Source organism: Pyxicephalus adspersus, chromosome 9, assembly GCF_032062135.1.
Source record: "Pyxicephalus adspersus chromosome 9, UCB_Pads_2.0, whole genome shotgun sequence".
Lineage (NCBI taxonomy): Eukaryota > Metazoa > Chordata > Amphibia > Anura > Pyxicephalidae > Pyxicephalus > Pyxicephalus adspersus.
The window spans coordinates 34403459-34428541 of NC_092866.1; the positions used below are offsets into that span (position 1 = coordinate 34403459).

General features: G+C 41.5%; 1 protein-coding gene across 6 annotated transcripts in view; it reads left to right on the top strand.

Moving 5' to 3' along the window:
• LOC140337613 (uncharacterized) overlaps positions 1–25083 on the top strand; it is a 52101-nt gene that overhangs the window by 6011 nt on the left and 21007 nt on the right. For 3 of the 6 annotated variants that reach the window (XM_072421359.1, XM_072421354.1, XM_072421355.1), the window contains exons 2-6: positions 3623–3651; positions 4429–4548; positions 5008–5133; positions 8511–8625; positions 9901–10008. In XM_072421359.1, coding sequence (XP_072277460.1) covers positions 3623–3651; positions 4429–4548; positions 5008–5133; positions 8511–8625; positions 9901–10008 — 498 coding nt within the window. The remainder of the gene's footprint in view (positions 1–3622; positions 3652–4428; positions 4549–5007; positions 5134–8510; positions 8626–9900; positions 10009–25083) is intronic. The other 3 variants (XM_072421357.1, XM_072421358.1, XM_072421356.1) reach the window with 2 other exon arrangements.

The following is a 25083-nucleotide window of genomic DNA, read 5'->3' on the forward strand; positions in this document are numbered from 1 at the left end:
CTTCGGGGCAGGGTCCTCTCCTCCTGTATCACTGTCTGTATTAGTCTGTCATTTGCAATGCCTATTTAATGTACAGCGCTGCGTAATATGTTGGGCTATATAAATCCTGTTTATTAATAATAATAATAATAATAATAATAATAATAACTGCCATAAGGGACATGTACCAAAAATCAATAAATACTTGCCACATATTGGGGAGATGATCTTTTCATAAAACTTCAAGGGCAACATAAAAAATACACAAATCCTTTAAATACCATGGTTGGGGGATGCCATTAAGATGCAGGTAGTATAATACCAGGAACAACAACAGAGAGAAGGGTTTTAGGCAAGAAGTGAGTTGTAATAATGATCAATTCTCATAATACAAGGCAATATAGTAACGCTTCAATAACTGGTTAATAGATCCTAGATAGTCACAACATGATTTGCGATATGTTATATTCCATTAGAGATTGTTTGTCTAGTGCCCTTTTGGCCCTTATTATTGTCTGGATCTATTAACCAGTTATTGAAGCATTACTTTAAATTCTTGTATTATGAGAATTGATCATTATTACAACTTACTCCTTGCCTAAAACCCTTCTCTCTTTTGTTTTTCTATTGATTATTACCCAGGGTTGGCAAAAACGCCCATTCAAGAGCAATATTTATTATTCTACCAGATCAATAATTTTCTAGATCTTGATCTGTACGAAGGGGTGCTGAGCAGTTCCTGGCTTTGCCCAGAAAGAAGAGAGCCAGAGTTATGAAATACTACATTTATTCAACATATTCCCCCTTGAGACTGATGCACTTGGTACAATGTAGTTGCAGCTTTTTTAAACCATTCAAATAAAAGTCCCTTTGGCCGCAAACCAGTTCTCAGCAGCATCTATGACGTAAGAAATGTCCTCAAAACGTTGCCCCTTCGGGTGTTTCTTCAGATTCGGGAACAGGTAAAGGGGCAAGGTCAAGTGAGTAGGGGGGATGGTGGACCAATTGGAAACCCAGGGTGTTCAATTTGGCAGCCACAATGTTGGACGTGTGCGCAGGTGCATTGTCCTAAAAAAAGGGGTTCCCTTTGGTCAACTTTCCACTGCGTTTTGACTTAATTGTCTTCTTTAGCTGGTCCGGGAGGTTAGCATAATACTGGTAGATGAGGTAGATAGTCCACCAACAGAATACCGTCTTTGTCCCAGGAAACAGACGCCATGACTTTTTTGGCTGATTTCTGGGTTCGGGACTTCTGCCTGTGGGGACCCGCTGTGGCACCATTCCCCAGACTGTTCCTTGGTTTCAGGATCATAGATGTGGAGCCAGGTTTCATCCTCAGTCACTAACCTAGCCAAAAAGTCCTGTGCAGCTTCAAAGTGGGCCAAAACGGTTTTGAATGCTTCAATTCGTTCCTTCTTCTGATCACTATTCAAACATTTCGGCACCCACTTTGTTAAAAGCTTGCGCATGTCTAGGATAGTGGTGATAACAAACCCAACATGCTCCCATGAGATGTCAAGTATCTGGGCTCATGGACAGCATTGCAGGTTGCCGGGTCAGTTGAGGTTGGGGGCCACCCACTGTGGGGCTCATCTTCAACGAGGAAATGCCCAGTCTTGAAACGAGATATCCAGGTTTTGAAAGTGCTTTAGGAAGGACACTTTTCAACCAGTGTTTGTGACATCTCAGTGTGAATGTCCTTTGCTGACTTTCCCTGGAGAAACAAAAACTTTATGACGGCCCGTAACTCCAACGACGTGAAACTTGCTTGTGTCTCCGCCATCACAGCTTCTCACTAAAAGAAAAAACAGTTTTAAGAATCGCAAACACCTGATATTTGCACAGTTACATACTAAGATATTAGGCTGTCATATGCCCCCACAGTCATTTTTCTATTTCATCTGGAAAGGGGCAAAGCCAGGAACTTCTCAGCACACAGTACAATTTTACACAGCAACAGAGTAAACTGGAAGCACATATTTGTCCTTTCTTTTATACCAAGTTTACATAAAGCAGTAGTACCTCAACCTGATTTACTTTATTTTTATTTTTTTAAATATCCTTTTTAGGTAGTGATAGAAGCCCTTAATTTTCATTTTATTAGTATTAGTCCTGTTGTGACTTTCAGATAGTCTACTGTCCTTGATTTCACTGATGCAAAACTGTCCTGCCATTGACCATGTCCTATCAAGAATAAAGAGACAGCAAAATTAATAAAAGTAGAAAACTGGCCAGCAGTGCTTTCAATGAGGGAACATTGTCTAAAATGTACTGGATATGATAAGATGAGAAATTTTAAATAGCAAGGTTAGGCTCAAATTTACACAGGCTTGGACAAGAAAAAATATATTCCAAAGTATACAGCAGTGTTAAAGTGGATGGTTTTATCAGAAAGACTGTACATGATACAGCAGTAAAAAATAGCCAACATTAGGACAGTTCAAATGAGAAAGGCTAAGTCCAAATACACCATGGGCAAAAGCACAGGCTGAGGTTTTAGTGCAAGAAATAAAATACTGCAGAGTAAAACTGGTTAGCAGTAGGGCAGTTTTAATTGGGAATAATATACTGTACCTAACTGGTGTATAACTAAATCTAATTTTACTGTATATATGGAAATATAGGAGTTCAGTGGATGTGATTTATATATTGTGCGGTAATTTAGGTGCACATTGTTTGTGCGCTGAACTGATGGTCAGTAAGAAATGAATACTGTACTTTAAGCATCCAAAACAAACGAAAAAGCCCAAATGATCACCCTTAATAGTCTATTAAAAAAAAAAAAGACCCAATCAACATAAAATAAAATACAATATACCCCCAAATTAATAAAATTTTACTCCCTAATTCAAGGGCACATTTTTGTTAAAAAAGGAAAGCCCTGGAGCAAAAAAGTGCTATTGCCTGGACAGCAGTTATAATTTACTGCTGATCTTAAATCAACCACAAAATAACCTGACCATAAACTTTATGCAGTTTGTCAGCTTTGTAGTGAGGGACTGGCTACAATTCTGCCTGATTACAGATTTTAAATTCAGAATTCCTATTTCAATTTAAACCTGCTGCCCATAGTTAAAATGGCCATGTGGTGCAATATGCTTTAAAAAATAATTGCAGGGATATCTACAAAGAAATATGAATGTCAAATTGGATTTATTTGAACACATGGTAGTGGCAAACTGAAGCCTCATCCATATTACAGATCTCTCCCTGCTTATTTTCCCTGACACTCCTAAACCTGATCATTTATGAGTTGGTTTTCCCAGTTGATAAATCAGTCCATTCAATTGTTCTGATTTTTTTTAATTTGATGAATCAAAAGTGATCACTATTGAGTATAAAATGAATAATTAAGAGACTGATCATGTAAAATCTGATTAATTTGTGTTTGGATCTCTTAAAAGAATCAAGACTCAAACTGATAGTCAACATTTATATTTGATCATATTCTGGTGTGGTTAGCTTAACATAAGAAATTCAGCATATGCTACAGATAATAACTATAAAATTGCTTGAATTACAAGGTCCCTGCTGCATATTAGGACAGCTTTCTGTTCATTGTACAGACTTGAAAATGTTGATTACTGTCCAATGAAAACGCTAAACGCTAAATATCTGAGCCATGTTTAATTTTGTTTTGCAGGGTCAATATACTGAGAAAGCACAAAACAGGTAAGTATAGTTTTGTCTAATATGAACAGCTTTTGACATTACTACAAAGTCACAGTCCTTTATCTTTTGTCGGACTCATTCAGCTGCGTGTGTAGTTTGAGTTCCTGTTCTTCAGGTATGTATTCATAGCACAGGCCATTAAAAGTTGTGCTGAGAGAAATATAAAGGATACTTTTGCTCTTCTCATTACAAAAAAATGTGACATTGACAAAAAAAAATGAACTCCAGAATCTGGATACTTGTTTCAGGTTGGTAATTTAGGAAAATTAAAATAGATTAGAGAACCGAAGCAGTGCATTAAACAAACCCCAATAATGTAAGTGGGCCCTGAAGTTGAATTCCAGATACATTTAAAAAATGATTTACAAATTAAAAAATGCATTTTAAGTATCACTAATACAAACTCTGAATCTGCCTTTATTAGCCTTTTCTAATCATTGCATAACAGAAGTCTGAATGGACGCGAGTTAGGCATGTGAACCATTTGGACTGTACAGCATGGCACACTACTGCTTGGTGAAATGTGCAATAGACTTCATGCAATAGGCACCACATGCACAAGTTAATGCACCAGGATATTTTTTTTTTTTTTTAAACGACAATTATTTTTAAAAGAGTTCAAAGAGAGATTAATGATACTTATTTATGTGTTAAAGCTTTGTGAATTGAATTTAATTACTTTATAAATGTGGTGATGCACATTCATATTCCACTCAACAAGCTAAAGACAGGGTATGGTAACGTGGGAGCTGATAATGTTTTTTTTTCTTTTTGAAGATGCTTGCTGGTATTCTCTTTCATTCTTCACTACCTTGTGAAGGAAGAATCATGGCAGTCATGTGTGTACCAGATATCAGAACACATAATATGCACAGCTGGTTGTAGGTCAGTGGCTAAGTAAGTAGTAAAGCAAGGACAAAAAGCCCTGGCACATGCACCTTCAAAAACATATATATAAAGCATTCCTATTAATAATATTAGCAGGCATTTTCAGTGCTTTTTATGTTTAGTTTGACTCACTAAATATAACTCCCAGGCCTTCCAGGGATAGAATGTGACTGTATAGCTGTGGGATTTTAGTCCAGAACCATTCTGCCACAATCACTATAGCTATAGCTGACATTTCTTGACTGTTATTTACTAACACATCTGATCAATCCCCAACCAACTGGAACTTTTAAAAAATTCTTATGATTGGCAAACTTTTTTTAGATCATCATATTTCATTACTCTCTCCTTCTGTACATCTGTACTTGTACACAGCACAGCACCTAAGTCATCCAAACTTAGTCCTTTCGATTTGTATTTATATTTGTATTTATGTGTTTTCTAACCCTCTTCCTGTTCTGCTGTCAGTACCTTGGAATCGGCCACTAAAGTGCCTATCATGGCTCCACCAGCCTGGTGGGGTGACTCTGGGAGCCCAGCAGCATCTCAGTACTCAGACAAAAACACAGAGAACCTTTCAGAGCAATCAAGAAGGTGAGGCATAATATGCCAATGTAAAAACACTGTACTGTCTGGAAAACAATTTGACATGCAATGACACATAATCAACTTAATTCATTTCTACCTTACATAGTCCTACCTACCTAGCGCCTGTCGTTGTTTCCAATCCACAACTTGGACCTTCTTTCAAGGATGATCCAGTTCCGTGATTCCAACTACATGCATTCACATACATTCATTACATGCATTTTATGTTCATTTAATGTTCTTAGAAAGTACAGGCCCCTAACTGGCACAAGCCTGCAGATCAGTGTACAGGCACTATTGCTTCCTTTAAACATGGAATACAGATGCATATAGTTATGGTTATTGCATTTGAGGTACCTGAAAGGAGTCAAGGTTGAAACCATTGCCTGTAGCCACTGGCATTCTCTGGGCAAACAGGGTCAAGCAAGGTGTTATAACCATATTTATCTATGAATTGGAGGGTCTGGGAGGGAAAAATGCCAATTAATTAATTAATTAAAATTGATCAGCAAAGGTTAACTTCAGTGAAAACCAACATGTTTTAAAAAAATCTGTGGATCCTGGAAAATATGAAACTTAAGGTACATGCAAATCTTGTCTTCTGCAGTTCACTTTAAGTATAAACTTGCCCCATCTTGCTTCCAAACCCTGCCTGCTAGCCTATTGTTGTCATGGGCAGCTTTACTGAGCATTAGGGAATGAATTGGGAATGAAAGGATGTAGGAACAGTAATTTAAATATATGTTCACATTTAAGTATATGAAACAATCAAAAGTAAATTGTTACAAAACACTCAAAACTAAGTTTTTACTAAAGTGTTTATGTTTTTATCTGGTGGAAATGGATAATTATACAGGCCCTATAAGTGAGCCTATTTGCCAACCTTGGACATAGTCAATTAAAAGAAAAATGCAAAAAGATGTTTTTTTTTGGCAACAACATATATATTAACCTCCTTGCCGTTAAGCCCGACCTTCGTACGGGCAAAAAAAAATGGCTACGATGTTTAACCCCGAGTTTTTTCCCATCCTTACTTACCTGGTCCCGCTGTGCTCATCCAGCGTCGTGTTCGTGTTCCAGCGTCGTCCTCCGTCGATCGTCGTCCGTCGATCTCCCTCTCCAGCGTCGGGTGCCTTCGTCAGGTGACAGTTGATTACATGTGTTTATGACTGTGCTGTTGGTTTTTAATGCACATAAAATATTTTAGGACACTATTTGTTTCAGAATATTTTTTTCTTCATTTCCCTTCTCTAAAAACTGGTGCGTCTTATGGTCCAATGCGTCTTATGGTCCGAAAAATACGGTAATTAGATATTGAATATGGACATAACATACTGAATGTTGTCATTATTCAATATCTGATTATGTATGTGATCATTTCTAATCATTATGTTTATTACACGATTTCAATCATCATGTTAATAATATTTGTAATTTTTTGTGCATTCACATCTTAATTTATTTTCTTATACATTGGCAGATTGTATTTCTACCTTCTCCTATACATCTGGCCCACCATCTGAGCGCCATCATTCACACTACCCCGGGTGTAGCCTTAATGCAGGCTGACTTGCGGGGACAGGGGTATCGATCTTTCATCGATGCAGTTTAAAGTGGGTGCAAAGGGTTCCCGATCCCGCCCACTTTTAGTCCCCGCATGAGCCCGTTCTGTCGGATTGCTTTGCTTTGCCCTGGATTCACATCATCTGATGCGCTCAATCAGGGCACTGAGCCGGCCTGTATCTGGGGACACCTCCCCTCTGTTGACGTCATTTGGATGGGAGGATCCGTTTGGAACACCTCCCATCCCCAGCGACGCCCACACATCCTGACGTTCTCCTACGTCAGTGACTCCCTCATGGCAGAAGTAAATTTCCGATACAGATTTCCCATACCCTATATGGAGGTGGCTCCCGGAGTTTCCCTCTCCACTCACTCGGCATCGCGCCAGCTATACACACAGACCGCGGCTGCGGTCTCTGTGCTCTGACACCACAGGACCTGAAGGTATATCTAGTACATATAGTCTTATTTAATGTATATTTTTTCTTATGATGATTCACCTATCATTGGCAACCTCTTTTATATTCACCTAAATCTCTACCCTTATAGATGATCTTAAAAACCATTGCTAAGAAAAAAAAAAGTAAATTTTTAAATAGTCATTCATTACCCATTAATACCATATACTTACCTCCCATTACGGTGTAATATAATTAACAGTTATTCTTCTGAATCCTTTATACTATGTCTCAGTTGTTTACTATATATACTAATATTATTGTAGGTCTTTTTTGAGGGCCTTTTTTTGGGTGCTTATTCTAAGCCCCTTCCTTTTCCCCACATTTTTGACTCATCTGGGATATTGATCCCCTCAGATGTTTTACACACAACATACGATATAACCTGAAGGAATATGTAAGTTTTCTTCCCTGTTCTTTTATGACAACCCCTAATATCACTGTTATTATGAACCAAATTTGATTACATACCATTGTTTTATGACATGTATGAATTATTTATCCTGCACAGGATTACAGTAAACACTTTTGAATATTATTTGACATAAGGATCCCAGATATGTATATTCAGTGAACTACATCATGATTGGACATTTCTCTTAACTATAGCCCATAGTCCATGCACCACCTTATGCCATTATACAAGAACATATATTGAATTCTGATATATTGCTCCTAATTTGATATTTTGTACTTACTGTAAACCTAGATACTGCCAAGTAATCGTGCTCAACCTCGCTACAATGTAACGTCACCCATGAAGAAGCCTAAATCAGGCGAAATGCGTTGGGTAACTTACTTACGTAAGCGACACTATTGTCATTATATGAGACATGATTGTGACTGTACTGTGTATTCCTGACACAGTAGTTTATTGTCTAGTGCCCCTACAGGGCCGAAATGAGAATGATCTGGACTTGTGTTTCCAGTTGTTTCTAACCATTGATTTGTTAAGTATTATGAGAAGTAATCATTAATACAAAATATATATGTTGTTTTTAAAAATAAATTGTTATCAATTCTTATCACGTACATTAAAAATCCTTTACATTTCTAATTGAGGGAGATCTGAGCCTAATCAGTTCCCTGAAACCTGGACCAATTTTCACTGTAAATACATACCAATATAGAACTTGAAAATCTGATGTTTAAACTCACTGACCCCTGGGAACCCATCATCAAGACACAGGTCTTTAAGCAGGTCCTTAAAGACTTCTGGATTCTCATTACCTTCCTGTGAACCTGGGAGAAGAAAGGATCATAAAAGGTTTGAATATCAGCTAATTTTATGAAATAAAGGCTATTCCAAAAGGATTTGTAATATATAACCATATATATTTTATGTTATTATTATCTACTTAGGTTTACTGGTTTTTTAACAGCATTGCAAATGGTTTTCTATATCTTAAGGATACAAGAGGAGTTTCTTGGTACCCAGCCATTCAGTCAGAAGCAAAATACTAATCTCAACTTTTCTGTAAGTCATCATGTATTGAATTTTATTAAGGTGCATGATTTGTATTATTTTATTTAGCATTTATCTCACATAGCTCTGCTGAGCTTTATAGGCATGTTGCTAGTTGATAAATGTACCTGTATGAGTGAAATTCTCCAACTAACTTTTTTTGTTCATACCTATAAAGGCCACTGAGGAGATTGATCTTCACTTTCACTTTTTGTCTTGTGCACACAACAGGCAGTAAATAGAAATGTGACCATGGCAATGGGGGGGGGGGGGGGGGGGTGGACGGACTAGATTCGAAAGGGGTAGGATTGAAAAAGACTGAAAGACTTCCCACTTTATTCTGTTCTGGTAAACAATTAAATAGTCTCCAGGACCCCAGGACTGATAAAGAGAGTCAACCTTTATGGGGGACATGAACAACAATAAAACCTATGGTATCCAAAAAATACAAGATGTTTTGGTTTTAGATACAGAAATCTGTTTAGCATATTATAGAATATTGTATAGCATATATTAGAATCATATACATGTTTGATAATCCTACCATTTCAAACTATAGCACCCAACCAATTTTGGGAAGACTATCATTCTGTCCCATTTTTGCAAATATGCTTTGAACTTTTATGTGAATAATAATTTTATTATTTTTTGCATCAATAACAATGTATGTTTTTACAATTAGAGTGTTGTTTGCCAAATTCAAAGTCCCACATCTGATTGGTGTTTTTTTAGAATTGCTTTCATTGCAAGTCTTTTTAGTCTTATTCTTCATTGGAGTTAGAAAGACTGGGTTTAGCTTATGTCAGTGAGTTTAATAAACATTTCAATAGTTCCTTCAAGCAAACTGCTTCCCAATTATGTATCTGTATTTGTATGCATAAAAGCTTACTAAATGTGATTAAATAAATGCATATCCTTTCTCTAAAAGGGATCTAGTTATAACGCAGTGAATGTGACATTCTCCAAAAAATTCTCTGGTGGATAAATCTCCAGATCCATGTTTTAATGGCAGAGATTTATTGTCCACCAGGGAAGGTTTCGGTGAATATCAGGTTCACAAAAATATACTAAGTAATACTTTTGTGAGAATTTAAGGATTTAAGTTTAAAATGATTGCAATACAAAATAAATAATAATTATGTCATTTTGGGAGATGACATAAACTATAGTAGCCAAACCAATGCATAGCTTGCTTTTTCAGTTTCTAATAAGCCTAATATGTCTAATATGTCTTTTTTTGTATTTGTCTATTTTTTCCTTTACAACTGCATTTTCAAACGGACCTAGAGTGAGAATTCGGTGCAAGATAAAGATTCCTTAAACCAAAGGATAACTGAGCTCCTTGACCATCTTGTACAGGCAAAAAGTACCATCTGTGCCCTGGAGAAACTTAATGTAAGTTATTTTCTTTGTCTCCGATACTACTGAATGTATTGGTTTGTTGCCTTCCTAATTAATCAGGAAAAGAATGTAAATATTATCCAGGTTTATCTCAGTGACCTGTATCTATTGCTGAAGACTTACTCCAGTGAAGACTTACTGAAGACGTAATCCAGATAAAAAAGCTATACTGCACTTCTGCAGTGACTAAATGTCTAAGCTTTTGGGTATTTGACCAACATCAAAGACAGGATAAAATATTTTCTACTGGAAAGTTAAAATGTATGGGCAGTCAATTTTTTTCAGTTTTGCAAGGGAGGGGAATTACCTTCTTAGACAGTTGTCTACAAAATATATAACCCCAGTGAAAGATTTACCCTTAACCATTTTGGATTTTCCATCATCTCATCATCATCAGTGGAGAATCTCCCATGTGTGGGGATATAGAAGCATTTTAAAATTCTGCAGTTTATTCAAAAATTAAAGAAACAAGTTTTGGCTTTACATAAACTTTTGACTCCTCTAGTGGTCTTTTTATTCATTTCACAGCACTTCCTACATTGTGTAAACCCCATCAGTACAATATTTTAAACAAAACAGAAATAACATAAAAGCAATATAATTTGTCTTGCACACAACACAAGGTAGGAAGGTAGACAATATTGCTAGTTTGCATCATGAAGTGGATGACATGAGTGCCAACCCTCAATCTTACAATAATTAGCTGAGAAATTAGGCAAAGGCAATGATACCTTTTAGTGTGGCAGTACTAGGGGTTTTCATCTGCAGCTTGTTGGCCTCCTGGAAGCAGCAGAAATGTAAAGTATATTGCTAGCTGGCACAATGGCAAGCATGACATTGGCGATGAATGCCACCCTGTACAGGGTGTTGGGGATAGCCAGCCACAGACTTAGCACAGGAGCAGTGTGGGTTCACAGAGGCATCTTGGTTGGCCAGTGAGTCCTTGTGTCAGTCAATCAGTGACATCTGCAGTGGGGGTATGATAGTTGTTAGTAACCCACCTTTCGTTCATTTTCAAAAAGGTGAGGCGATTAACATTTTCCGGCGACAGTCCATGACCACTGCGCCAGCGGCACTGAAGGTTCTTTTGAACAGGACACTGGATGCCGGGCACGAAAGAAGCTTGAGGGCATACTGTGCCAACTGCGGGCAGATATCAAGCCTGTTGACCCAAAAATCAATGGCGTCACTACTGTCAGAACAGGCATCTTACTCATAACTGCTGTTTTCAACACCACCACCACCAGCCAGAAAAGGGCCAACGTAATCGTGCACCATGTGCTTCATCCGTTCTCGATGGTTATGCCCCCACACTTCACTTGTTTGAGGTGGCCACATCAGGTATCACCAGGCATCCAGAAAATCCCCCCTGCCTTGGCCTTGACTTGCCTTGGCCTGCTGCTACAGGAGTATTTGGTGAAGGCAGTGTCCGCCTAAGGTCCCTGTGTGGAATGTGGTGCGCTGAACTCCTCACACCGGTCGGATAGTAGTCTGCTCAGGCACTGCACTTCCTGCTCCTCCTGATGCTGGCTGTGTGGTAACATAATAACATAGTAGGTTAGGTTGAAAAAAGACATAAGTCCATGAAGTTCAACCACTAGGGAAATAAACATATCCCAGATATAAACCCTTTAAGATATAATGGTCCTGGTACAATTTTCTTCAACAGGGCAAAACAATTCTTTCCTGATTACATGAGGCAATTAGATGTTCCCTGGATCAACAGTCACTGTTATTTTTACTTTAAAGCCTAAATACCCAGTTATATTCTGTGCTTCTAGAAAAACATTCAGCTTGTTCTATAGTAGTTGCTGAAACTACTTCCTGAGGGAGCTGATTGCACATTTTCACAGACCTTTCAGTGAAGAATCTCTTCCTTATCCAGGAGTTATCCAGACGCAAAGAGTGCCCTTTTGTTCTTTGTAATGATCTCAAAGTGAATAAAGAGAAGAGAGTTCTCTATATGGACCGTTTATATATTTATACAGGGTGATCATATCCCCCCTTAAACGTCTCTTCTCAAGGGAGAATAGATTCAGTTCAGCTAATCTCTCCTCGTAGGTGAGCTCCTCCATTCCTTTTAATAATTTAGTTGCCCTTCTCTGCACTCTCTCCAATTCAACAATGTATTTTTTGTGAACTGGTGCCCAAAACTGGACTGCATATTCCAGATGTGGTCTGACCAATGCTTTGTACAGGTCCCTATCTCTGCGTTCATTTCCTCTTTTAATACAAGAAAGTACCTTAACTAGCTTTAGATATTGCAGCTTGGCATTGCATGCTATTATTAAGTCTATGATCGACCAGTACCCCCAGATCCTTTTCTATTTCTGACTCCTCCAAATTTATTCCCCCTAGACAGTATGAAGCATGCATGTTGTTAGCTCCCAAGTGCATAATTTTACATTTATCTATAATAAAGGGCATTTGCCACTTGTCTTCCCAATCAAACAGTACATCCAGGTCTGCTTGTAGATTATAAACATCCTGTATTGACTTAATTCCAATACATATCTATATCATTTATGAAGATGTTAAACAGACAAGGTCCCAACACTGAACCCTGGGGTACACCACTAATAACCTTAGACCATTCAGAGTATGAACCATTAATTACAACTCTCTGGATGCGATCTTTAGGCCAGTTCTCTATCCATTTACAGATTGACATTTCTAAACCTATCGACCCTAACTTACATATTAACCGTCTGTGGGGTACGGTGTCAAATGCTTTAGCAAAGTCCAAGTACACTATATCAACTGCTATTCCACTGTGTACCTGTTTACTTACTTCCTCATAAAAAGAGAGTACATTTGTTTGACAACTTCTGTCTTTCTTGAAGCCATGCTATCACTTATAATATTATTTTCTAGCAGAAACTCCTCTATGTGGTTCTTTATCAAACTTTCTAAGACCTTTCCAACTATGGACATTAAACTAATGGGTCTGTAGTTGGTACAGACTTTGCTCCCTTTTTGAAGATCGGAACCACATTGGCCTTAAGCCAATCCATCGGTACCTTGCCGGTGACTAAAGAGTCTCTAAATTAGAAATAATTGGCTTTGAAATAACCGAGCTCAGCTCTTTGAGGACATATGGATGTAATCCATCAGGTCCTGGTGCTCTGTCAACCTTAGTTTTGCCCAACTGTTTCTAAACCATATCAATTTTGACCCATTGTGACTCATTTAAGGCAGTGACATTTCTGTTATGAATTTGTACTTGAGCTCTGCCATTTTCCTTTGTGTATACAGACCCTAAAAAAGTGTTTAGTAAATCTGCCTTGTCTATCCCCAGTTACCAACCCAGCGACATCCTTTAAGGGGCCTACATGCTCAGATCTGATCTTTTTGCTCCTTTTTACATCTTTTGTTCTATTCTTTATAGGTTTCAAATGATGAAGGTGATCCTTTATTTTTATATTTTTGGAATGCCCTTTTCTTGTTCCTTATGGCTTTTTTAACATTAGCTGTGAACCTCTTAAGCCTCTTAGCCTCTTAAACTTATTACCCATTGGAATATATTTTTTTTTTTTTTATAATTGTATGTTTATTGAAAAGTTTTATAAAAAAAGGGAAGGGGTACAGAAAAAAAAGGGGGGTTACATAACGGGAGGTCAACAATTACAAACAGAGCAAAACCCATCTAAGATATCAGGGACAAAGCATTAACCATAATACAGGCATACTGTGTGACATAGATAGGTATAGGATAGAAAGGAGGCAGGAACATTAGTAACAATGTGACATTAGCCAATAAAGATAACAAACAGGAAGATCAATTGGATAATTTAGCACAATAACTGTCCCAAGCCTCCCATACCGTCTCAAATCTGTCCACCGTATTCCTAAGGAGCGCCGTGATCTTTTGGATCCGCACATGAAGGTCACCCATAGAGGGAGGCATAGACGTCTTCCATCTAGCTGGAATGAGTGTGCGAGCTGCAACTAGAACATGAGTCGCCAGTTTGCGTGCCACTGGGGGGAGAGACAAGGAAGGTTGGCCCAGGAGGTGTGAAAGGAGGTCCATGGGTACCTGCTCCTGGACCACAGCAGATAATAAGTCATTAACTCGTACCCAATATTGTTGAATAAGTGGACAGAACCAGAATATATGTTCTATCGTGCCTCTATGCTTTCCACATCTCCAACACAAGGGGTCCACTCCTGGGAAGAGGCGGTGGAGTACCACCGGGGTGTGGTACCAGCGAAGGAGGATTTTATACTGATTTTCTTTGTATAGTGTACAAATCGAACTTTTGTGTGCTGCTTCCCAGATATCAAGCCACTCCTCTGGGGATAAAGATCGACCCAGGACCTCCTCCCATTTGAGCATGTAGCCAAACTTATGTGAGGACCCCTGTGTGTGAGAGTGAAGAACACGGTAGATAGCCGAAATAGCACCCTTGGAAAGGGGGCCCTCCATGCATAACCTTTCGAATGCAGTGAGTGATTGGAAGGTAGCTGTAGGTTGCAGAGACAAAATATAATGTCGTATTTGCAGATAGGCGAAAAAAGAGGAGCGGGGTAGCTCCGCCTTGTCGCTCAATTCAGTAAAGGAGAGCAACCTCCTTTCAATTGGGTGCAGAATGTGTCTAATTTGGAATAAGCCTCTCTCCCTCCAGGGTTTTGACATTGCCCCTGACAGACTATCTGGAATCTGTGGGTTTAGTATTATAGACGTCAGTCTCGAGGCTGAGGATACCAATCCGAACCTGTCCCTACATGACCTCCAAATGCTCCTTGTAAACATCATCGGAGCAGTTAAATCTGTTTCTGCTAATAATATGGAGGAACTCCACAGCATAACATTGGGGTGGATGGGGGCTATCCATTCCCCCTCCAGCTCCACCCCAATACTGGGGGGGTGAGGGGCTGTCCATTGTAAGACATGCCAAAGGTGGGCGGCCAAATAGTATTTGTGAATATCTGGGCCTCCCATGCCTCCCCCCTCTCTGGGTGCACAGACGATATGTTTAGGTACTCTGTGTCTTTTATAGGCCCAGATGAAGCGCATGAAGTCAGATTGAATTTTTTTCAATACATGAGACGGGACTCTAATTGGTAGTGTCTCAAATAAGTATAAAAGTTTTGGGAGAAGCATCATCTTTACGGAAGATATTCTACCCAAGAGCGAAAGAGGGTGTGCTTTCCATTTTAATAAAAAATTATTCAGTTCCCTAAGAAGAGGTGGAAAATTGTGTGAGTACAGTTGAGGGTATGTGGAGGTAATTTGGGTCCCCAGATAGCTGAGAGAGCCCATTTGCCAAGTGAAGGAAAAGGAGTCCCGCAGGGCCTGTAGCTCCGCAGGGGCAAGATGGAGTGGTAAAGCCTCAGATTTAGAGAAATTAATCTTGAAGCCCGAGACTGCTCCATAATCTTCCAGGCTCTTCCATAAATTGGGGAGGGAGATAGTAGGTTGTGAGAGGGTCAGGAGAATATCATCTGCATACAAGGGGAGCTTATATGATTTCCCTTTAACTGGCACTCCCTGTATACTGGTATTGGCCCGGATAGAAGCCGCCAGTGGCTCTATGCTCAGGGCAAAAAGCAGAGGGGACAGTGGGCACCCTTGTCTCGTTCCATTTTTAATAGAGAACATGGAGGAAGAGGCATGAGGTAGCTTAACCGAGGCAGAAGGGGCTGAATATAGCGATTTAATCGCCTTCACAAAAGGGCCTGTAAAACCCATTTTGTCCAGAGTAGATAACATAAAAGGCCAACTGAGGCGATCAAAGGCTTTTTCAGCATCTAGACTGAGAATCAAGGACGGGGACTCGCCTGGTATTGTCGCCCGCCTGTCTGTGGGGTATAAAACCGGTTTGGACAACCTAGAGGCCAAAATCTTAGTAAAGATTTTTAGGTCGCCATTCAAGAGAGCTATCGGTCTATAACTGGAACAGTCCAGCGGGTCCTTACCCGGTTTCGGTAACACTGTTATATGGGAGGCCAACATTGAAGGAGGGATTGGCTTGCCCTTCATAAAATCATTAAAGAGCTTCAAGAGATATGGAGTAAGCTCTGGTAGAAATGTTTTGTAATAGAGATAGGGCAAGCCATCTGGGCCTGGGGCTTTAGAAGATGGTAATTGAGCAATAGTTTTCGCCAGCTCCTCCTCTGTAATAGGACCATTGAGCTGCTCCAGATGTTCTGATTCAATCTTAGGGAGGGTAACCTGCGCCAGGTATGATTCTATTTTAGGGCTCAGGGAACTACCCCGGGAGGACTGAGCACAATATACAGTTTGATACGGTTTTGAATAATAAGCCTCAAAACATGAGGCAATTTGGGAGGGGTCATACCTCACCGTCCCACTCTCATCCCTAACCGCACCAGGAGATGAAATGACCTGCATGTCCCTTAGTTTACGGGCCAGTAGTGTGTCCGCTTTATTACCCTTATAATAGTATTGTTGGCGGGTGCTTTGCATCCACCAGCTAACCTTATGTAACTCCAGAGCACGCAGCCTAGATCTGAGGGCAGTCAATTCACGCAGGAGACTCAGGGATGGTTTCAATATATATTTTGCCTCAACAGATTTTAATGCCTGTGTCACCAGTGTCCGCTGAAGGTTAGAGTCCTTCTTGAGACGGGAACCCAGGGCTATACAGTGTCCTCTGAAAACCGCTTTATGGGCTTCCCAGAGCGTGGAGACGTGGGCTACAGAGCCTTCATTCTCGCTGAAAAAGGCTTGTAGCATTGCGGTGAGGGACATCTTAGAGTCCAGGTTTTTCAGTAAGTACTCATTTAATCTCCAATGGCAAATTCTCACTGATTGGGGGGAGAGGATCACATCCAAGGTGATGGGGGCGTGATCAGACCAAGTAATTGGGTGTATTTCCGCAGAGATACTGTTCCTCAGGAGAGGAAGATTGGTGAAGAGGTAATCAATGCGGGTGTGAGTACAATGTGGGGGGGAGTAGAAGGAATATTGCCGCCCAGTGGGGTGGTGAATCCGCCAATTATCATAGAGCTGATATTTTCTAAGCAGCTGCCTGAAAGCTCTGGATTGTTTGGACACCTGCGCTGAAGGCTGAGAGCGAAGCAGGGTATGCCTGTCCCCCGAGGGAGAGAAAGTTACGTTAAAATCTCCCCCCACAATCAAAAAGGTATGGGTGAAATCTTGAAGGCGGGATAATATTCTACTGATAAAGGGTACTTGATTGGTATTGGGGGCATAGATATTGCACAATGTGATGGCCACACCCTGCACTGCGCCATTCAAGATAATATATCTCCCTTCAGAATCTATAATAGAGCGAGATAGCGTGAACTGGAGGGAGTCTTTAAGTAGGATTGCTACTCCGGCCTTTTTCTTGCCCGGTGAGTTAGCAAGGTATGTCTGAGAAAACAATTTGGAGGCGAAATTGAGAGTACCAGAGTGATCAAAATGAGTCTCCTGCAGGAAAACAATATCCGGCGTTATATGCTTAAACTCTCTCAGGGCTAGTTTTCGTTTCCTGTTAGAGTTTAAGCCCCTTACATTAAATGATAGTACCTTAACAGCCATAGAGAGTGCTAAATGAACCGGGTGTCACATCCGATAGCAACTCAGCGTAGCCTAAGCCAATGGATAGCCCGCAAGCCAGTATCCATATCCAAGATCTGTTCCTGCTTATGTCACAGTTAGATAGAGGGAAAAGGGAAACAAGGTCGATAAACACCTCCATAACATCAAAAAATAAAATCCAGGAAAAATGAGAACAACATGTAAACCATAAGGTGAATACTCGCCGGTAGGCAAGTAGGGGGGAGTCAGCATCCGCCGGTCCCGACTCCACAACTAATAGGAGCAGGGAACAAAGGCACCTGGCAGACGCATGAGTCCACCCAAGAGGGCCAAGGACCCAGAGGGCCAAAAAACGCCATTTTGAAAGTCTCATGAACCACAAGGGGAAGTCAGCCAGCACCGACAACCAATATTGTCAGGCCGCTTGAGTGAGGAGCCAGACCCCCCCGCACAGCTGCGGGTGGGCCCGGGTCCCCCCCAGGGCCACGGTGTACCCAGGCAAATCAATAGCAACATAGAAGAAAATAGAATAAAACAAATAAATAATGAGAAAAAAAAAGGGAAAAGGGCAGAACTTTAGGTGTAGGTTAGCTGTAGGGCAAGAGAAGTGTGAAAACAGCAACATATCAAGCAGTAATCATGAAGAAATGCATCAACATAAGGACCTGAGAGCCAAAATCATAATGAAAAGTCCATAAGGGTCCAGGTAAAACAGGTATGAGACCTAGCCACAAAGTGGCAGTCAGCCATAACGCAACAGACATCTTATATGAAGGGCCTTTAGAGAGAGTGAACTAATCAGCGTCAGCAGTGTAACCTGTCATAAGGTCTCAAAAGGCACTGTGCAAGAGAGCAGACCAGTCTCAGTGGGGGGGAAAAGAGGGACGATCCCGCGGTGATGAGGAGTCACGTTGGGTACCCCTGGATCTTTTCCGTGGAGCCACCTTTTGCCAAGGTGGGGAGCGGGGTCGTGTAGGTTCCTCCTGTTCCCATCCCGGAAGTTTAGGGCGAGGTATCCCCAAATTACTACAGAAAGACGGTAAGTCCTCTGGGGACCGCAGGAGGGCCGCTCTCCCTTCATGGCGAGCGGATAGACTAAAGGGGAATCCCCATCTGTACGGAATTTGATGATCTCCAAGCACAGTTAGCAAAGGTTGGAGCATGCGCCGTTGCTGTAAGGTGTGCCAGGAGAGGTCTTGATACAGTTGTAGATGAGCTCCGTCAAACTCCAGGTTTCGCACGTTTCTGGCGATGGTCATGATTTCATCCTTCATGTCAACGTCCACCAACTGACAAATAACATCCCGAGGTCTAGCCGCAGTCCCTGGCTGTCTGGAGGTGCGATAGACCCTGGAGATGAGTACCTCCCGGGAGGGAGGATGGCCCAGAACCTTGGTGAAGAAAGCCTGGAGGACCAGTTTGAGATCAGAATCTCGGGTCGCCTCTGGAAGACCTCGCACCCTTATGTTGTTCCATCTAGATTTGTTGTCCAGGTCATCAATTGAACTTTGGAGCTCTCTTATTTTCTGATCTCTATCCTCCACCTTGCGTGAGAGGGATGTAATATCCTCTTTTGCCAATTGTACTGATTCATCAAGATCATCTACCCTTCCAGCAAGGGAGTGTAGGTCAGCACGGAGGGCCCCTATTTCAGCTCGGCAGGTGGCCTTTACATCTAGCACTAGCTTCTGGAAATCATCCTTATTCGGTATAGATTGTAGGTACTGCTGCCAGGATGAATGAGATATCCTTTCAACACTGTGGGGTCTCCTATCTCTGCATGTGTGTGGATCTGGCCCATCTTGCCAGCCAGGGTGTTCCTCCACTAAATCCCCAGGTGGAGATGGCGTTGCAGTTGGAGAAGGGGGGTCTAAAGTGGGGGGGGGGGGGGAGCCAAGTAATGGGCGATGTCCCATCTTCCCCCTATGCAAGGGTTGCCCTGAGGCAGGAGTGATTCCCCCATGGGTGTCTGGCAGTCCGAGTCCCCTATTAGCCTCCACGGTGGGTGAGGCCCGTGCAGGCTCCCTGCGTGGAGACCCTGCGGGCGAGCCCACCCCTCTGGAACAAAGCGCTGGACTCACCGGATCCAAGGCACAGGACTCCCGACTGAGAGGTGAGGAGGGGGGAGAGTCCCCGTCGCTGGCAGGGTGAGTGTTGAACTGCTGCACCGGATCGGTCAGGTCCCGCTGCTTGTCTCCCCGCTGCCACGTGTGCGGGGAGGAAGATGACGCCATCCCCAAGGCCGGAGAAGAGGCCGGAGAGGGGTCCCCGATGAAAGCCCGGATCGAGGGCTAGTGAGACTGCTGCTGCGTCGCTGGGGTGTGGGGAAGCTTCCCCACCCTAGATTTTCTCTGCTTGCCCATGTGGAGATGAGATCTTGCCTGGGATGCTGCGGATTGTGATCTAGTGCTTGGAGCCGACACAGATCACGCGTCCATCTTGTTGGCACGCTAGGCCACGCCCCCCGGAATATATTTTTTAGTTTTATTTTGTAGAACAGACTTAAAACATTCCCATTTCTGTTCTGTGTTCTTTAAGGACAATATTGTCTCCCAGTCTAAGTCACAGAAAGCCGTCCTTAATAATGGAAAATTTACTCTCTTAAAATTAAATGTTTTTAGCTTTCCTGTTTTTGCTTCCTGTTTACAGCTTACAATAAATGAAATCATAATATGGTCACTGCTACCCAGATTCTCTTTTATTTGCACATGTGTATAAGCTCTGCATTGTTAGAAAGAACTAGGTCCAGCAGAGTATCATTTCTAGTTGGGGCTTCTATAATCTATACCATAAAATTATCTTGAATAAATTCATAAATTTCCTCCCTTTTGCTGTTCCCGTGGTGCCATTACTCCAGTCAATGTCAGGGTAGTTGAAATCTCCCATGATTAAAACACTTCCACTTTTGCTGCTTTTTCTATCTGTGCTAGTAGTTGATTTTCTATTTCTTCCTTAGCACTGCCCATAATGCCTCAACCTCATCGCTTGTTCCATCCGCAATTTCTTCTTTCACATTCACTTTTAGATCACTTCTCACATACAGACAGACACCAACACCCTTTCGTTTGACTCTGTCTTTACGAAAGGGAGTATACCCAGGAATGTTGAGGGCCCAGTCATGTGAAGAACAAAGCCAGGATTCAGCAATACCAACTAAGTCATAATTCTCCTCACTCATTAATGCTTCCAACTCCCCTATCCTGTTTGCTAGACTTCTAGCATTGTTGAACAGGCTCTTTAAACCATTGCTGCTTTTACCATCATTGTTTGCCAAATCCTTTTGTTTTTTAGTACTGCACAATCCTATGTTTGTTTGTAACATGGGAAGCTCCTTATAATTATCTATAATCCTCCCCCCAACTATCCCCAATCCACCTTCCACTAGTGTCTGACCCCTGACTAACCTTTCTGCCACCTTATTTGACTGTCCCACCCCCCTCTGTCCTAGTTTAAATATCCCTCCACCATTCCCCTAAATCTTTCCCCTAGCACATTGTCTATATCTGCAGCCACTGGTAAAATAGCTCAGTTGTGTGGCTGTACAAATTTAAGTAATGCCTGCTTGGTATATTCCACCGCCGCTTGGCACAAGCCATCGTGTCATGGAAGGCAGCCAAATCCACAATGCTGTACGTCAGTAGCTACAAGGCCAATAGTTTGGCTAGACGTGAGTTGAGTTCAATGACTCTTGTTTTTGGTTGGGGCCATAGCCTGATGCCTTGCGCAGAACTCCAGTAGAGTGGGCTGAAGGGACTGGGAGCTAGGGGAGCTGAGGGGGGTCACTGGAGTACCCATCTTGCAGTGACAAACATCGTCTGACGCCATGAAACCTGTGGGTAGTAGCAATGACAGTTGGAGGTGGAGAAGGAGTCAATGGATGTGGAAGAAGAGATGATGACGTGGTTGCACTTCTTTCAAGAGAACGCAAGTACTGCTCCTACTTTGGTTTGTGGTTCTTGTGCATGTGGGAAAGCAGGGATGTTGTACCCAAATGTGATCTAGCCTGTCCTCTGCGGATCTGCCTGTGGCACAGGATGCAGATTGCTAGGCACTCGTTATCGTCTTTAAGCGTGAAAAAGGACCACACTGGAGAGGTGCGTGCAACCACTCTGCTGCTCTTTTTCTTTGCCTGCCTCTGCATCTGCTGGGTGCCCTGAGTCTGCTCCAGCTCTACCTCCCCCACGCTCACATCGTCTCTGACTGTTCCCCTGCTTGTGCTCACTCCTCTGTCTCTTCTTGGGGACTCACATTAGGCAGATTGGCGGCCCCTTCCATCCCCAGCCTGTTGCTGCTGCTGCCTTTCGTTTACGTCTGTTTCAGAACTGCTGATAGCCCTTACATGCATCGGTGGTTCCCAGGTGATGGTCATCATAATCCTCATTTTCATCTAAGCCAACCTCTGCAAATGCAGCCACTGATCCTGAACCCTCGCCCAGCAAGTCCTGACCACACTCCCCAAGGGTCTCAAAGTCTGCCCCCTGCTCTGAACTTGACAGATCCTCAGGCTGTTCGTCTTTGTATTTATTTTACAGTAGGACAGAAATTTACTGTACTAAACAGTTTTTTTGGTAAATAGGAACAGGTATCAAACACCTGAAATATCTGTATTTATTTTACAGTAGGACAGAAATTTAACTGTACCACACAGTCTTTGGTAAATAGGAACAGGTATCAAACACTAAAATATCTGTATTTATTTTACAGTGGGACAGAAATTTAATTGTACCAAACGCCCTTCTTTAGTAAATGGGAACAGGTATCAAACACTGAAATATCTGTATTTATTTTACAGTACGACAGAAATTTACCTGTACCAAACAGTCTTCTTTGGTAAATAGGAAAAGGTATCAAACAGTAAAATATCTGTATCTATTTTACAGTAGGACAGACATTTACCTGTATCAAACAGTTTTCTTTAGAAAATAGGAACATGTATCAAACACTGAAATATCTGTATCTATTTTACAGTAGGACAGAAATTTACCTGTACCAAACAGTCTTCTTTGGTTAATAGGAACAGGTATCAAACACTGAAATATCTGTATTTATTTTAAAATAGGATAGAAATGTACAATACCAAAACGGCCTTCTTTGGTATAGAGGAACAGGTATCAAACACTGAAATATCTGTATTTATTTTACAGTAGGACAGAAATTTACTATACCAAATGGTCTTCTTTGGTAAATAGGAACAGGTATCAAACACTGAAATATCTCTATTTATTTTACAGTAGGCCAGAAATGTAACTGTACCAAACAGTCTTTTTTGGTAAGTAGAAACTGCAATCGATTTTATTTAGCTTTAGTGAATGTACAATTTAAAAAAAAGATGACTAACAGTGTCTTCACTAATACACAATATAGATTACACCAAATGACTGGTGCTCACTGGTGACAATTTAACAAAACTGACTAGCTATGCGTGGCACTACAAGTAGCAGAAACCAAAATTGTACCTTCAGTGCATGTGCAGTCAGTGAAAAGTACCTAAGTGTAATACACACAATATAACTTACACTAAATGTGCTGACTGCTGACAATTTAACAAAACAGACTAGCTAGTAAGTAGCTCATGTAAAAGTAAAGATGTCTGCCTAACCTATTCTACATACACAATATCCTATACTAAACAGTCCTACCTACTATATGCCCTATAAAACACAGAACTATGCATCTAACAATTAACTAAGAAGGCTCCTACACTGTCCCTGTCACAATACATGTTTCTCCCTGCATCTATTCTATACACAGAACACAAGATGGAGTGACTAACCCCTCCCTCCTTCCCTGTATATATATGCCTGTGCTCAGATCTCTACTGATTGGCTGCTGGGTCTTGCTGTGCATCCTGGGAGCAAATGAATCGCTCCCAAACGCAATTCCCGCCGAAATTTCTCACTGTTACCGACCCCTGCTTTCTCCCTCGTTCACTTGGCGAATACACAACCTCATGGCGAGTCACAAGGCCGTTCTCGCTTACAATCTCGCGGCGAGAAAGGCCCGATTCGCCGCGAGATTGAAATTACAAATCTCGCTCATCTCTAATCTTCACAGTATCAGCACTAGGGATGAGCGAGCAAGATTTGTAATTTCAATCTCACGGCGAATCTGGCCTTTCTCGCTTACCGAACATGTAAACGAGAATGGCCTAGTGATAAATACAGATATTTCAGTGCTTGATACCTGTTCCTTTTTACCAAAGAAGACCGTTTGGTACACCTAAATTTCTGTCCTACTGTGAAATAAATACAGATATTTTAGTGTTTGATACCTGTTCCTATTTACCAAAGATGACCGTTTGGTACAGGTAAATTTCTGTCCTACTGTAAAATAAACACAGATATTTCAATGTTTGATACCTGTTCCTATTTACCAAAGGAGACTGTTTGGTACAGTTAATTTTCTGTCCTACTGTAAAGTAAATACAGATATTTCAGTGTTTGATACCTGTTCCTATTTACCAAAGAAGACTGTTTGGTACAGTTAAATTTCTGGCCTACTGTAAAAAAAAAAAATTACAGATATTTCAGTGTTTGATACAGGTGCATTTGAAAAAGTTTGGTACAGGTGCATTTTTGCCCGAATAAGTAAAAGATGAGAGGTAGACCCAGGGAAAGGCGTGGTGTTGGGCGACCTGCCACATCTGGCAGGGGGCATACTCCCCTGGAGTCCGCCACTGTAGGACAGCAGCAGCAGCGAAGTGTTGGAGGCAGCAGCACAAGTTGTTAAACAGTTCTGAGATGTGTGCGGAGCACCAGTACGCTGGTAGATGTATTGAGAGGGCGAAATACAATCATACAGCCACATGGAGAGGATTGTGGACTGGGTCTCAGGGACCTCAAATGCAGCAGGCTCTTCTGCAGCAGCAGCAGCAGGAACCAGCACAGCCGTGACAGGAGCAAACACAGATAGCGTGGCTAATGTGCCTGTACCTCCTGATGACTCTCCAATGTTGTTTGACGAACAGCCTGAGGATCTGTCAGTGCGAAGTTCAGAGCAGGAAGGCAGATTTGGGACCCTTGGAGAGTGTGGTCAAGACTTGCCGGGCCAGGGTTCTGAATCGGTGGCTGCAGTTGCAGAGCTTGGCTTAGATGAAAATGAGGATGATGATGACCGTGATGTCTCCTGGGAACCATCTGTGCGTGTAAGGGCTAGCAGCAGTTCCAAAACAGACGCAGAGGAAAGGCAGCAGCAGCAACAGGCTGGGGTATGGAATGGGCCATCAATCTGCCTCATGTGAGTCCCAAAGAAGAGACAGAGAAGTAGTGTTGGTGTTCGAATTCGGGTTGTTCTTATATTCGACCCGAATATGGCTGTTTGAATTCGGATAGACCCAACCCGAAAAACACGGGATTCCACTGCAAAAATTCGGGAAAAAAATGTTTAAAAAAAAATAAAAATTAATCTTAAATTAATTTAATTTGTGTGTATTTTTATTTTAACTCATTTTTTTTATTTTTTACAGGTTATCCGACAATGACATTATGAATCATAATGTCATTGTGGGATTCCCGGACCGTGGGAACTTTAGCGGTTACAGCACATGCCTTCAATTAGCT